Here is a 14,552-nt window from a genome sequence, read left to right on the forward strand (position 1 = left end):
ATGAAATGATGCTAATGCATGTTAAGTTGAAGTTTTTGATCATGTATGTATGATATATGATATGCACAATGATGATATATGCTGAGAATTCCGTTGAAGTACACATCAACGGACTCAGACACGGCAAGTGTACCGGTCGTACAAGTAGTAAAAATATCGTATCCACAAGGATTAGAAGGTAAAATAAGCATTCATTGGCTACTTGTGACTTGAGAACAATTCCAATTTATATGAATATGAATTAAAGAACAAAACTACTGGAATTGTTAAAAACACACATAATTGAATTAGAATGGAAATGGGGTAAGAAATGGCAAAATGGAAACTTGAGGTTGTGGGGATTAGACTTCACCAAACAACATACTTCTGAATCCTAGAGCTCTTGTTACATTCATTGCTCAGTCAACCATAAATTTACTCAGACTTAATCCCTTAGAGAAAGAGCCTAGGTGCAAATATTGAATATCAATCCCTTGAGTACCCAATACCTACACCCGCATTACCGATTAGGGTTTTAAGACTACTAATAGGTCATGCCCTATCCCTAGGTACAATCTCCACTAGGCATATGTTCAGAACTAGTTTCAATAATATTTCCCAATAGTCATTAAAACCTTAAATCATGCAAAGGGTGATCAAGCCAAAGCAAACATTAGGTATAGAAACATACACAACAAAGAGTGAAACAACACACATATATATCATTAAACACAAAGGATTACAAAAGATTTTGTTGGTTACATCAAAACCCCAATACAAAGGATAGAACCACTCAAAACAATGAGGGGAAAACTAAAATAGAGATGGAAGAGGAAGTGAATAACCGAAGGAATGATCCACCATGGCCGTTCCCAAGCTCTGGGAATTCCTTCCGCAGCTCCTGGAGGCGCCCCTGAGTGAATGAGGGAGAAAACCCTCGAAATTTTCCATTTATACGACCCTGGGGAGTAAGATTAGGGTTATCGCGCCCGGCGCGGGCTTCCCCTAATGCTCAATGTGCTCTCGGCCTTGAATTGCGCCCGGCGTGGTTAACACTGCGCCCGGCGTGAGGCTTCCAAAGGCTGAGAGTACTATATTTTATGCCCGCCCGGCGCGGTTAACACGGCGCCCGGCGCAGTTGCCTTCTTTGCTCCTTAATTCTTTTGATTTTTCCACTCCTATGGCCTTTTTATCCTCAATTCTCTACCTGAATACCTGCATACACAAATTAAAACAAGTAGAGAACAATTATAATGTAATGGTACCAAGAATGGAAGGAATTGATCATTAAATCTTGTATAAAAACAAGTATAATTTAGGCTTAACAAATTCCCCCAAACTTAAAACCTTGTTTGTCCTCAAGCAAAAGGTAATTAATCTAGTAGATAACAAGCAATGCATGTATGTCAAATTCCTTATTCTCGGTTCACTTGTAATTTCATTTCGCAAGCATGAACCTTAAACGAACTTTCAGCCACAATTATTGCAATGGAACATGACAAGGTGCACACAAAAGTTTCAAAAGAGATCAAAGAGCTGAGAAAAGTTAATGACTATCTATGAATGTATCCTTACTAGGAAAGTGTTTCTCTCTATGCACACTAGTGTATCAGGGTGAGTGTTTCTCTCATAGCTACTACTCACGCCACAGGATTCAACTTTGCTCTTTGTTTCCAAATGAAACCAATGGTAATACAAATGCAGGCACTTATCACAAGGGCTTTGTTAGGGCGATCTGAGGCAATTAGGGTCAAGCATAGCAATTTCATGGTTTTTCAAGGAATGAGGGTGTTATAGCTTAAGAGAGTAATTGAAATTTCTACAATAACATCTTTCTCCATACCCCAATGTAACATTTTAGCACAGTCCCTCAACCAATTCTAGCCATTAGCCTTTATGTGATGCATCTGTACACTTTTGCATCTTATTTTTTTTTTATTTTTTTTTTATTTTTTTATTTTTTTATTGGATGACCACATACTTCTTCTTTCTCAATTTTCCTCATTCTTCAACTCCCCCAAACTTGTTTGATGTCATCATTATACTCTCTTAACCAAAACAAAGGTTATGGTTAATTGCTCACTGGTTGGGATAAGTGGAAGGTTAAGTGTTTAGGCGTAGGAAGTTATGGGTCAAATGAAAAATAAATGTGGCTTTTGGCTTAGATGGTTATCAAAATATGGAAATGCCTTGATCATGTAAATGCACTACACTAGCAAACCACCAGGGAAACTCAAGCAAAGTCTATCATGCAACATAAGTGTAGTTTCTCTCATTAGTGTTTAGGCTCAGACCTCACCCGGTTGGCATCCACAGATTATCAAACTCAGCTCAGTCTATGATCAACATTGAAACCCATATGCAACTAATCATGAACTAAAGCTCTAACATGACTTCAAAATGTCTAAGGTACACACACCACAAATATCAAGCAAACCTCAATCCAGAATTGATCACATACAAAACAAGTATCAATCAAGATTAAAAACCTTATAGCAGGATATTCACAAAAAGATGACCAACCAGAGTAATCCCAAAAATACTTAAAATAACAAACAGAAAATTAAATTTCAAACAGCGGTAAACTAAGGTGCGCTCCATCTGCTTCTCCAATCTGATCATCATCCTCAGTAGGTGCTCCACCGCATCTGCATTAGCAGCTCCACTCCCCCAAACTTAGAAGCCTGGCCCCCAGGCCAACCAGTATATGCCTGAAAGTCCTAGTAACCAAAAATGGTGAATGAGTATAATCATGAAAGAACATGGTGAGCATAACAATTAAACACAGTGATGACCATGCATTTATAGAAAAAAATGAAGAACATCCTTAGACCAAAATTAATCACAACACACAAACATAATGAATCATGCTTGAAAATGGACAAATATGGGTTGGCAGGAGGGTGTGCGCCCGGCGCATCACAGGCGTGCCGGGCTTGCTATCAGTAAAAATTATAGAGGTTTTAACTCTGATATCGCGCCGGGCGTGACTGATGTCGCGCTGGGCGTGACTAATATTGTGCTGGGCGCAATTGATATTGCGCCCGGCGTGCTGGTTCCAGAGACCATAATTCGAGTGTCGCGTCGGGCGCGAGGTGAAGTGCGCCCGGCGCATAACCATTGATGTGGTCAGTTTTGCCTAAATTTTTCCTTGAAAGAAGGCCTTATAACCACCCAGAACCAGAGTTACCTTATTTCTCACACTCCAAACAAAATATACCCTATATTTACTCATTCAAACCCGATTCAAACACTTAACAATTAACACAAACACACATAACATAAACAACATATAACACAAAACATATATACATATAAACAAAACAAGTCACAAATAGCTATAAATACTAAATTGCCATTCTAATCCCCGGCAACGGCGCCAAAAACTTGCTGAGAATTCCGTTGAAGTACACATCAACGGACTCAGACACGGCAAGTGTACCGGTCGTACAAGTAGTAAAAATATCGTATCCACAGGGATTAGAAGGTAAAATAAGCATTCATTGGCTACTTGTGACTTGAGAACAATTCCAATTTATATGAATATGAATTAAAGAACAAAACTACTGGAATTATTAAAAACACACATAATTGAATTAGAATGGAAATGGGGTAAGAAATGGCAAAATGGAAACTTGAGGTTGTGGGGATTAGACTTCACCAAACAACATACTTTTGAATCCTAGAGCTCTTGTTACATTCATTGTTCAGTCAACCATAAATTTACTCAGACCTAATCCCTTAGAGAAAGAGCCTAGGTGCAAATATTGAATATCAATCCCTTGAGTACCCAATACCTACACCCGCATTACCGATTAGGGTTTTAAGACTACTAATGGGTCATGCCCTATCCCTAGGTACAATCTCCACTAGGCATATGTTCAGAACTAGTTTCAATAATATTTCCCAATAGTCATTGAAACCTTAAATCATGCAAAGGGTGATCAAGTCAAAGCAAGCATTAGGTATAGAAACATACACGACAAAGAGTGAAACAACACACATATATATCATTAAACACAAAGGATTACAAAAGAGTATGTTGGTTACATCAAAACCCCAATACAGAGGATAGAACCACTAAAAACAATGAGGGAAAAACTAAAATAGAGGTGGAAGAGGAAGTGAAGAACCGAAGGAATGATCCACCATGGCCGTTCCCAAGCTCTAGGAATTCCTTCCGCAGCTCCTGGAGGCGCCCCTGAGTGAATGAGGGAGAAAACCCTCGAAATTTTCCATTTATACGACCCTGGGGAGTCAGATTAGGGTTATCGCGCCCGACACGGTACACTTCGCGCCCGGCGCGGGCTTCCTCTGATGCTCAATGTGCTCTTGGCCTTGAATTGCGCCCGGCGTGGTTAACACTGCGCCCCGCGTGAGGCTTCCAAAGGCTGATAGAACTCTATTTTATGCCCGCCCGGCGCGGTTAACACGGCGCCCGGCGCGGTTGCCTTCTCTGCTCCTTAATTCTTTTGATTTTTCCACTCCTATGGCCTTTTTATCCTCAATTCTCTACCTGAATACCTGCATACACAAATTAAAACAAGTAGAGAATAATTATAATGCAATGGTACCAAGAATGGAAGGAATTGATCATTAAATCTTGTATAAAAACAAGTATAATTTAGGCTTAACAATATATATAAATGTTTAAATATAATATGGCATGAGTATATGTTCATATGTGTATGATTATTGATCATAATGGTGAGTATACCATGTATGATGTATGATACATTATTGCATGTGATGTCTTATGACATGTGTATGATTGTTGATCATAATGGTGGGCAGGCCATGTATGATGTATGATGCATAATTGCATATGATGCCTTATGGCATGAGTGTAGCCTAGGACTTGAAAAGAGAAAAAATATTTTCGAACTGGAAGAGCTCACATAGAGTCTCTTGAGAGTGGTGCTTGGATAGGCCACTGATATATGAGAGTGGTGTTAAAGGAGACCACTGGATTTGGGAAAGTGGTGCTCAGATAGGCCACTGGGTTGGGTGAGTCTCCTATAAGTCCTTAACTAGTGTTGGAGCGGGGTATGAGGTCGAGGATTATTCCCTTAACTAAGTACTCGGGAAGGTTGCGTGGATCCTTACGGATAGTCGGTGGGCTAACTCCACAATTGACTTGGTTATGCATGCCAAGGTTGGGTAAGCCCGTACCAGCTGTGCTATACTTGACGGTAGATCTGGACTTCCAATTGTGTAAGTGACATTATTCGAGTAAACCCGAGTGGGGATTATATCCTGTTTAGCTATAACTGAGCGGGCGCATTGGGCGTGAAAACGGTTGGGGTGGTTTCAGTAGGATGGGATGTCACTTATACAACTCTATTGTTAGGGAGATCTCCTAGGTGTATGCATGACGATGCATTAGACGATTGATATGCATTGATATCTGTCATGAGATGCATTTATTGCATGATTATTAGTATGATGAAGTGTGGTGTTTGACTTCGTGACTGGTGGATTGTATTTTATGCATGAGTAGTGTTGGATAGAGTGTATGGTGTGACTCTATGAACATGATTGATAGTTGGATGATGTGTAGTATAGATTTTATTTTGTACTTGTATAATTGGTTTTGAACTTTAGCTTACCCTTCTGTTTCCATGTGGTGGAAATGGGATGATCATACTTGATGTGGGAGCAGGTCAGGGCTAGCTTGGAGTTGAGGTGTCCGCTGTGAGATGGGGAGTTTTGATCCTCATGTTAGAGTTATTATTTTGGATAACAATTTTGTCTATGCTTGACCGGTACTAGGAGAATATCATTTTTGGGATGACGGTATATATATGGTGTTTTATTTTATAACCAAAAACTTAGTTATTTTCATTCTTATTTATACCTGAGTTATCCAACTTAATATTTCTCTTAGTTCACTAATAGTAGTGTGATTTCACTAAGTGTAGAGACCATGACGGGTCGTTACACATACATTTTGTAAATAATTATATTCATACTAGATATCTTAACATAGACATTTTTATTATATAAAAAAAATAGATATTGTAATAATATATGAAGAAGATACTCTATTTTAGATTTGTTTATCTTTTGTATAAGAGTGTTCTATTAGTAAACTATTACGCATTCCTTTAAGGATAATTGTCTCTAGAAAAATCTCTTGATTGTCTTTGCACTCTTACCTCCTTTATCATTAAGTGATTATTTAAGTGTTTTAGTTGGTGTTTCAAGCTATGTTTCCTATTAACAATGAAGCTTATTCCCAAACACTCAACATTTATTCATGTTGTTTTTAGGTAATATCTAGTTTCTAGAGTTTGTTTTAATTTGGCACCACTCTCACGACCAACAATAAAATAGTATTTTACCTTTAGATGTTTTATTAACTATCATGTCTCAATGCACTTTGATTAATTTTTTTAAATCAATCAGTTAAAACATCTACTCAATTCCATATAAGCTTCATCCTAGTCATAGATAAATCACCTAGGTTGAGGTCCATAAACAATGACAATTATTCTATGAAGACCCACTTTCACTCCGATGGTTGAATATAATTACACCATGTTGTATTTTTTTTTTACAAATTTATATTTAAGAATAAAATAAGAAAAATACATGTATAAAATATTTTTGACCTCTTTAAAAATTATAACTGCTCACTACTTTTTGTCAAAATATTAATTTATTTTATTTTTCATAGAGATGTATAGTGTTTTTTTTTCTTATACTAATATATATAAAAGTGTTTAATTAAAATATAGTTTCGAAAATAAATTTAACTTTTTTATTATAATTGATTTTTTTTTTAATTTAATCGATTATAAAATACTAAAATCGATTTAAACTTTTAGTGTAAAAATAGTGACTTTTATCAAGTTATAAAATGGAAGTTTAATTTATTAAATTTTAAGTGGAGGTATTTTATTATTTCTATTTAAAATGAAGAATCCCACAAATTTTCTATTTTTTACTTTTATTTTGTCTCAACCAAACATGCATATTTTATATTTCTTACACATGTCTTACCCATTTTCAAGATACAGATGACGCGTTATGAAAGGTTTGGGAGGAAGAAAAATTAGCTGCAAAACAGTAAAAAAAAGAAAAGTAAATTTTAACTATTTTAAAATGTCAAAATAAACGGATACGAAAAGTAAAATTAACAGTGTAAATAGCACGGGTCTTATCTAGACAGGCTTGTTTGTTGGGCTTGAAATTAGAGCCCAAAATTCATTCTCGACAAGAACGACATCGTTTTATATCAGGGAGGTTCTATTAAGTTGAAGCATCAACCCGAAAGGAAAACACCTTTGTGACTGCGTCTTTTCTTCAAACACCGCCTTCACTTACGACGGTTCTGTCGCCGCCAGAACCACCGCATTCCGGTTTCCGACCTCACACCGTCATCCCCTGCTTCCGTTTTAATTCCATAAACTCATCTCGCCTCTAGCTCCTGATTAACACCCATTGCACCTGTAAGCACGAACTCGCAACACATTCATATAGCGTTTCTGTTGTCACTAACCTGTCGTTAACCGAAAGGTTACGAGTTTGGGAATTGTAAGCGTTTTGTGAGCAAAATCCCTTTCTCCGGATATCGCGTTGAAGTTACGTTCGTTCGGGGTTTTTGCGAATTCTCTGAACTCATGGCCGCATGGTCTTCTAGAAAGTTACTGAGAGATGTTCTGCTAAAAAAGGCAGCGTCGAATCAACCTCCCGGCGTCAGATGTTTTTCTTCTGCGCCGCAAAGTGCTCCTAAGATCGGTTACTATTCCAAGAAAGTGCGTATACATGGTGTTTGAAATTATGCATTGTGTCGTTGATTCATTTTGTGGTTTGAAGATGGTCATTTCATTTAGCATGGAATGTGGTTTCTCGTCTTAATGGATTGAAAGATCTTAGTGAATATGCAATGTTTGTGTTATGTGATTAAGTTTGTTGCTTACTCGTGCATGTATGTTGTGATTTATTTGGTTTGTGCAGTTTACCTACATTGATTACTTTGAATTGTAGGGAAGGTTGTTGACAGGAGCCACCATAGGTCTACTTATAGCCGGTGGAGCTTATGTGAGTACTGTGGATGAAGCTACTTTCTGGTACTTCATTTGGGAGTTTGATCGTTGTATGCAATTTGTTTTGTATTTCTAATTATGCATTTGATGTACTATATTACTTCTTTTTCATATGAGGGGGAAAAAAAGAAAGAAAACTCTGCCTTCCATGCTCTGATGCTTTAACTCTGAGTCAGCTGTGGATGTATTATTATACAACACAAATTTTAAGTGATTTCACAAGAAAAGAAAAATGATTGATTTGAAAGTGAAGTACATGCCTTGGAAATGAATGATCCAAATTTGGAGTTATATTTCTTTTGCAGTGGATGGCTATTCTCGGCGACAAAACTTGTGAATCCTTTTTTTGCTTTGTTGGATCCCGAGTTTGCACACAACCTGGGTGTCTCAGCTGCAGCTCGTGGTTGGGTTCCTAGAGAGAAGAGGCCCGACCCATCAATTTTGGGGCTAGAAGTTTGGGGAAGAAAATTCTCCAACCCAGTAGGACTTGCTGCTGGCTTTGATAAAAACGCTGAGGCTGTTGATGGTTTGCTTGCTTTGGGCTTTGGCTTTGTGGAGGTAGGCTCTGTTACTCCTGTCCCCCAGGATGGCAATCCAAAGCCTCGTATCTTCAGGTTGCGAAAAGAAGGGTAAGAGTTTATATTTTTGTTTCTTTGTTCCTTTGATCTTCTGCTTCTGCTTCTGATCAATAGATTGAATTGATTTTATATTTTCTTTTTAAATTTTCTAAGCACTCCTATACATTGCAGAAGGTTGTTGATGCTATAAGAATAATAAGATGGACTTTTAAAAAGTTTGCTTATGCTACCGACATTGATCTAAGACTGATCAATTTAATGTGCAGTGCTGTAATAAATAGATGTGGCTTTAATAGTGAGGGAATTGTTGCTGTTGCTAAGCGGCTGGGTGCTCAGCATGGTAAGAGGAAACTAGATGAAACTTCAAGCTCTACAGCTTCTTCCAATAACGAAGTCAAACATGGTGGAAAAGCTGGCCCTGGCATCCTTGGTGTCAATCTTGGAAAGAACAAGACAAGTGAAGATGCTGCAGCAGACTACGTTCAAGGAGTTCATACATTGTCCCAATATGCTGATTACTTGGTGAATAATCTTCTCTTATACATTCCTTTTATAGAAAAGATAGAAAACCTTGTATACTGTAACTTATCTTGTTATGATTATGTACAGATTGTGAATAAACTATACTCCTTTCATGTTTAAACTCTAACATGCTGGTAACTTTCTTCATGCAATTAGATAGGTGCACAAAAAGGTAGTTAGTGACCTTTCCTTTATTGTTGGGCTTGGCATGTATGTCATGCATTTTTTTTTTTGTTTTTTTTTTAATGATTGGATCCCTTGGCAACTTGTGTCTTGAGCTTGTATATACTCTTTAGATATTAACAATGAACTTTTACAAAGTTTGTGGTTCATCATCATTCATTATCTTGATTATGTGTAATTGCATATAGAAGCTAACTAATTGAAAGATTAGTCTTAGGTACAAAAAAAATATTACTATGGAGTAGATGTATGGTTGCATATAATAGCTAAAGAAACCCAAGATTTATGCCCAGGATCATTGTCTTTTCTGCCTGCTTAAATCTCCTGGTCTTTACCAACAGTCAACATTGGTTAGTATAAGTGATAACGACTTCTGTCCCTTAATCAAGTTGCTCAATGTTCGAATCCTAACTCTGAGTATGAATAAATTATGTTAGGAGAGAAATACCTACCTCGTGTTTACTCACGGTCCTCAACAGAGGTCAATCATCACTTTTGACAGTGGATACTTTATATCAATATCATAGTCATCCAAAAACAAATCTCCCGTCTCTATCAAGGGACAAACATCCATTGCTATTAAAGTAGGTTTGAATGTTTGTTTTTATTAATGTGCCTAACATGCCTCTTCTCACTAAAATCCTATGGACTTGGAGAATGGAAGAAGCACAAACCCATAATATTTGCTAAAACCATTATTCAATTTATTCTATATTTGGTAGGGGAAGGAAATAGAGGGAGTAAAAGTAGGTAGATGTGAACAAAAGAGAAGAGAAATCATGTGGAAATAGGTGTGCTTGGTTCAAGAGAAATATTAAAGAGATTTAAAAAAAAAAAAAAAGCAAAATAATTGATTATGTTGTGACATAGTTTGCCTTCTTTGCATTTTAGCGCTGTTTTGAAAAGAAATAAAAACTCAACAGGTTCCCCAATTTCTTTTCCCTTGTCTCTTCCTTCCCTCCCTCTTTCTTTTCTTGTCCATCAAGGATTTAGCTCTTGATGTCTTTGTCAAAGACCCTCTTCAACCATTTGAAGAAACCTACTTGCATAAGAGTCTAATCTGACTCACAAGAAAATCTAATGATCATTTTTGTTAATATGTCTAACACTTCTAAATTCCCAAGTAATAACTGAATAAAAATGTTTTGAAGATATTGTTGGTCTTCCAATCATGTCCTGCATTAACTAGGGGACAAGAATCAACTATAGTCTCTCAATTGTAGGAACCTTTGATTTTAGATAGCTAGACAAGAAAAAAATGGTAAAATATCATAGTCCACTTTAGCCAACTGAATACAATTTACTGTGTTTACAAAACCAGTCAATGTAAATGCTCCAGTTTATTTATTTATTTATTTATTTTTTTTACGTAAGTTCATTACAAAGAAAGGAAATAATGGAAACTCTGCGATGGGAAGGGTTTCACATCCTCCAAATTCCACCCAAACCTTTAACCAGATCATGATGTCAGTAATGTGATTGATCATCCAAACTGAAGGATTATGTTTAGGTTGTCTTTGATGTTCAACAAATGATTTTTTCAAGGATGTTGTCTTCCCCATTGCCAATTCCCTGGTTTGGAAAAGTGATAAAAGCTCGAGTGGGAGAGGCTAATGGATGATGGGGAAATCTCTTAGGGATTGGATATCATCGATAGGGAAACAAAAGTACAAGCTTGTATAGAAATAGATATCAAAAAACTCTGACACAGGGATTCCAATTATTTTTTTAAGACATGTTTAATGTTCTTTTCTGTTTAATGTTTTTAATATCCTTTTCTAGGTGATTAATGTTTCATCACCCAATACCCCTGGTTTGCGCATGCTTCAAGGAAGAAAGCAATTGAAGGATCTAGTGAAGAAGGTAAAACTTGGAACCAGAATGTGAAGGTTTCTCCATGTGTTTCTCATGTTGCATACTTGAGAGATTGACTCTACCAAAATTTATCTTTTTCTGAAGGTTCAAGCTGCCCGAGATGAAATGCAATGGGGTGAGGAGGGCCCACCTCCGTTGCTGGTAAAAATTGCTCCAGATTTGTCAAAAGAAGACCTTGAGGATATTGCTGCAGTAAGCATAAGCACGTTAATGTTTTCCTTCTATCTTTATAATCTCAGATGCTCTATAACAGTTTCTGCTTTGATTATAGGTTGCCTTGGCTCTTCATTTGGATGGGCTGGTATCTCTGCTCCTTCACTAATTTCAAATTGTAGCCACAGCAGGGACTTAAAACTTTCTGATTGCACAATCTTCACTTCATTAACTCTTTATTTATTTGTTATTTGAAGATTATATCAAACACAACCATTTCAAGACCAGATCCTGTCAGTAGAAATCCATTGGCTTCAGAAACTGGTGGTTTGAGTGGGAAGCCCCTCTTCAATCTCTCTACCAACATCTTGAAGGAGATGTATATCTTGACAAGGGTACGTCTGTTGGTTTTACAGTGTTATTTGTAAACCCTACCAACATAGAGTTGATATGTTCATGCAATCCCCTGTCTCCAGTGCACGCCATTACTCTGGATTATGCAAGCAATATAGTATTCGTGGATGCTAATTATTCACTTATAAGCACTTATTTCCAGCTGCCACAGAAAATACTGAGAACCTGATCAAGTCTTAAAATTCCTTTTGCTATTAATTATAGATTTAGCATGTCTGTACTAGCACATAATTTGTGGTTACTTGGAGTAAATGTTGGAGGCAACCACTTCATTCCTTGATGCGAAATTTAATAATATATGATCTGCAAATACCTTAGGCTGTGACAAGCACTTGGCTGCATTCTGTGCTATACAGTATGGCATCCCATTGATTTGTTTTCACTCTTCCCTATGCAGTTACTGTTTGCTATTTTCCTGTTTAGCTGTCTTACCAGTTCACGCTAAAATTATGTGCTATTATATTTTGTTCTCTAATTCCTTTTTTCTATTTTTGGGAAGAGAGGGGCTTGAGCTGTTCTTGGTTGTGCTTTGCTTATATATGTTAATAACACTTAACAACTTAGCACTGTCATTTCATGCATATCAGGGCAGGATTCCTTTGATTGGCTGTGGGGGCATTAGCAGGTTAAATACCAGTTCCTTCACTCAATCGTTAGCTTAGTTGATTTCTAGCTCTTTACAGTATATATGGTTTTTATGATTTTAAAAGAAAATAATTTGTCTGAGCTTTCTATATTAATTTAGTGGGGAAGATGCATATAAGAAAATACGAGCTGGAGCAACTCTAGTACAGCTCTATACTGCTTTCGCTTATGGAGGACCTGCACTTATTCCTCAGATAAAGGTATGCACCAAAATTCTCATGCTCAAGATATGGTTGATGACTCAAATCAATTAGTGTATGCACCAAAATTCTCATTCTCGTCCAATTGGTTTTAGGCTGAATTAGCTTCATGCTTGGAAAGAGATGGTTTCAAATCCATTGTTGACGCAATTGGTGCAGATTGTAGATGACTTTTATCCACATCAGAATCCCCTGCTGTAAGAAGCATATTCTTATTTTAGGAGTAGTAATGTCCCGGATCTGGCATTCTTGAAATTGCAAAATCATTTTTTAATCTTGCTTCAATTTATACCAGATTTTATGTTATATATTGTTTTAATTTATCTGGGTTTTGCCACGTTCTCAATTGTAAAAGCAAGGATTATTTGGCAACTCAGGCAGAGCGTTCTATTTTGAGCGATTGTTTGACAATAAACCGCCGTATCATAGTGAAATACTCGTGTAGATTAAACCAATAATCAAGTGAATTTATCGCATGGCACAATTTTACGTTTATGTGATATGATTATTTAATATATAGTGATAAGAATATTTGTTGTTGATTGGGACACCATAATTTAGTTCCCACAAGTTCACAATGATAAACCTTCATAATATGCCTGCTTTTATGTATGACATGACATCTAGACTAATAGTAGTTTAGAGATCCGTTTGTTTAATATTGAAAATCAATAAATTCTTTATTAAGTACTTGCGTTGCTAAATATGCATTAGGATTATGAACACTGTAATTAAATATTAAGAACCTTTTTTATAGCATAATTCAGAAATTATCATGTGTCCAAAAATTCAAATCAATATAGGGCTTTGTTTTGGGCTCAGAACAAGAAAAGACAATAGATAATACATTGACCCAAAAAACGGTGCCAAGTGCCAACATAAGTTTCGACCTAAAAAAAAAAAGAAGGGGACAATATCAGTGCATTGCATCTTAACATTTGCTTGCCTTTATTTGAAAGGTGTAGAGGATGCTTTAAGTAGACGTTATCAGCAGCACTCACTTCCACATTTACATCATCGCTAGACGTCCAATCTTAATCAGACGGTACCAATTCAAATTAGCCTTATCCTGCTTTGACTCCCTCCACCCTAACCCCAACGTGCCTTTGCAAACAATTCCTGTTTGTCAAGTCCAATCATTATCATTATAATATTATTGAAACATCCCTTTTTCCTTTTGGGCCACACTACACTTATCATCATTTCACATTCTACCTTTTTTCTTATGTCCCTTCTATTCTTTTCCCTTTAAAGTGACACTAAATAGTTTTTCTTTATAGTTTGGTTCAATTTTGAGTGTATTTGGTTAAGATATTGAAGAGCTTTCAAATGATGTTTTGTCGAGGAAATTTTTTTTGCTTTTGCTTTTACTGTATCGGTTGTGTAATTTATAGTATATTTTGTTTCATAAAATCTTCTACAAACACAATTGCATGAATTTTGGCTTTTAGATTTATTTCTCGTGACAACTTCTGTGCTTTTATTTTATTTTTCCAATCTTGGTTTGTATTGTTATGGTGTTAGTTTTACATTTTTAATTTATTTGATTTTTAACTTTTATTGATTTTGCTTACTAAAATATTGTTTCTATAATATCAAAAGGAATTTTATTTTAATTCAAATAAGCTTTATAGCAACCAATATCTTAAAAAATGACATAGAAATCAAAACTGAAATAAGATAAAACTACCAAAATTTAATATTTTAATTTTTTATCATAATTTTTTTTACTATAATCAATAAACGATGAATTCTAAATTTCTAATACTTTGTATGTGAAATAGGATGGAAAATTGAATATTTTTTATGTATGTTAACATTAAAGGAAGAAGTTGAATTGAATTATATTTGAAAATAAAATATTCATATTAAATTTTCTCTTTAGTTGGGTATGTTTGGAGTAGAATTATATAGGAGAAAAATTATAATCATACATCCACTTTCTCTTTTAT

General features: G+C 36.0%; 1 protein-coding gene across 1 annotated transcript; it reads left to right on the top strand.

Moving 5' to 3' along the window:
- Positions 1-7,234: 7,234 nt before the first annotated feature.
- Positions 7,235-13,095, top strand: PYRD (pyrimidine d). Its single transcript, XM_020358063.3, has 11 exons — positions 7,235-7,739; positions 7,972-8,054; positions 8,336-8,659; positions 8,875-9,130; positions 11,096-11,176; positions 11,273-11,380; positions 11,460-11,489; positions 11,599-11,736; positions 12,343-12,380; positions 12,501-12,600; positions 12,696-13,095. Exons 1-11 carry the CDS (start codon positions 7,605-7,607, stop codon positions 12,768-12,770), a joined length of 1,368 nt encoding a protein of 455 aa, XP_020213652.2. The 5' UTR covers positions 7,235-7,604; the 3' UTR covers positions 12,771-13,095.
- Positions 13,096-14,552: the final 1,457 nt, after the last annotated feature.

This window comes from Cajanus cajan, chromosome 7 (genome assembly GCF_000230855.2).
Source record: "Cajanus cajan strain Asha chromosome 7, NIPB_CcT2T_4, whole genome shotgun sequence".
Classification (NCBI taxonomy): Eukaryota; Viridiplantae; Streptophyta; class Magnoliopsida; order Fabales; family Fabaceae; genus Cajanus; species Cajanus cajan.

Excerpts from the sequence above, each read along its gene's own strand:
- PYRD (XM_020358063.3), top strand. The coding sequence starts at position 7,605 with ATGGCCGCATGGTCTTCTAGAAAGTTACTGAGAGATGTTCTGCTAAAA. Across the intron at positions 8,660-8,874 it reads TTCAGGTTGCGAAAAGAAGG|TGCTGTAATAAATAGATGTG; the intron begins GTAAGAGTTTAT and ends TTTAATGTGCAG. Across the intron at positions 11,490-11,598 it reads CTCTTCATTTGGATGGGCTG|ATTATATCAAACACAACCAT; the intron begins GTATCTCTGCTC and ends TGTTATTTGAAG.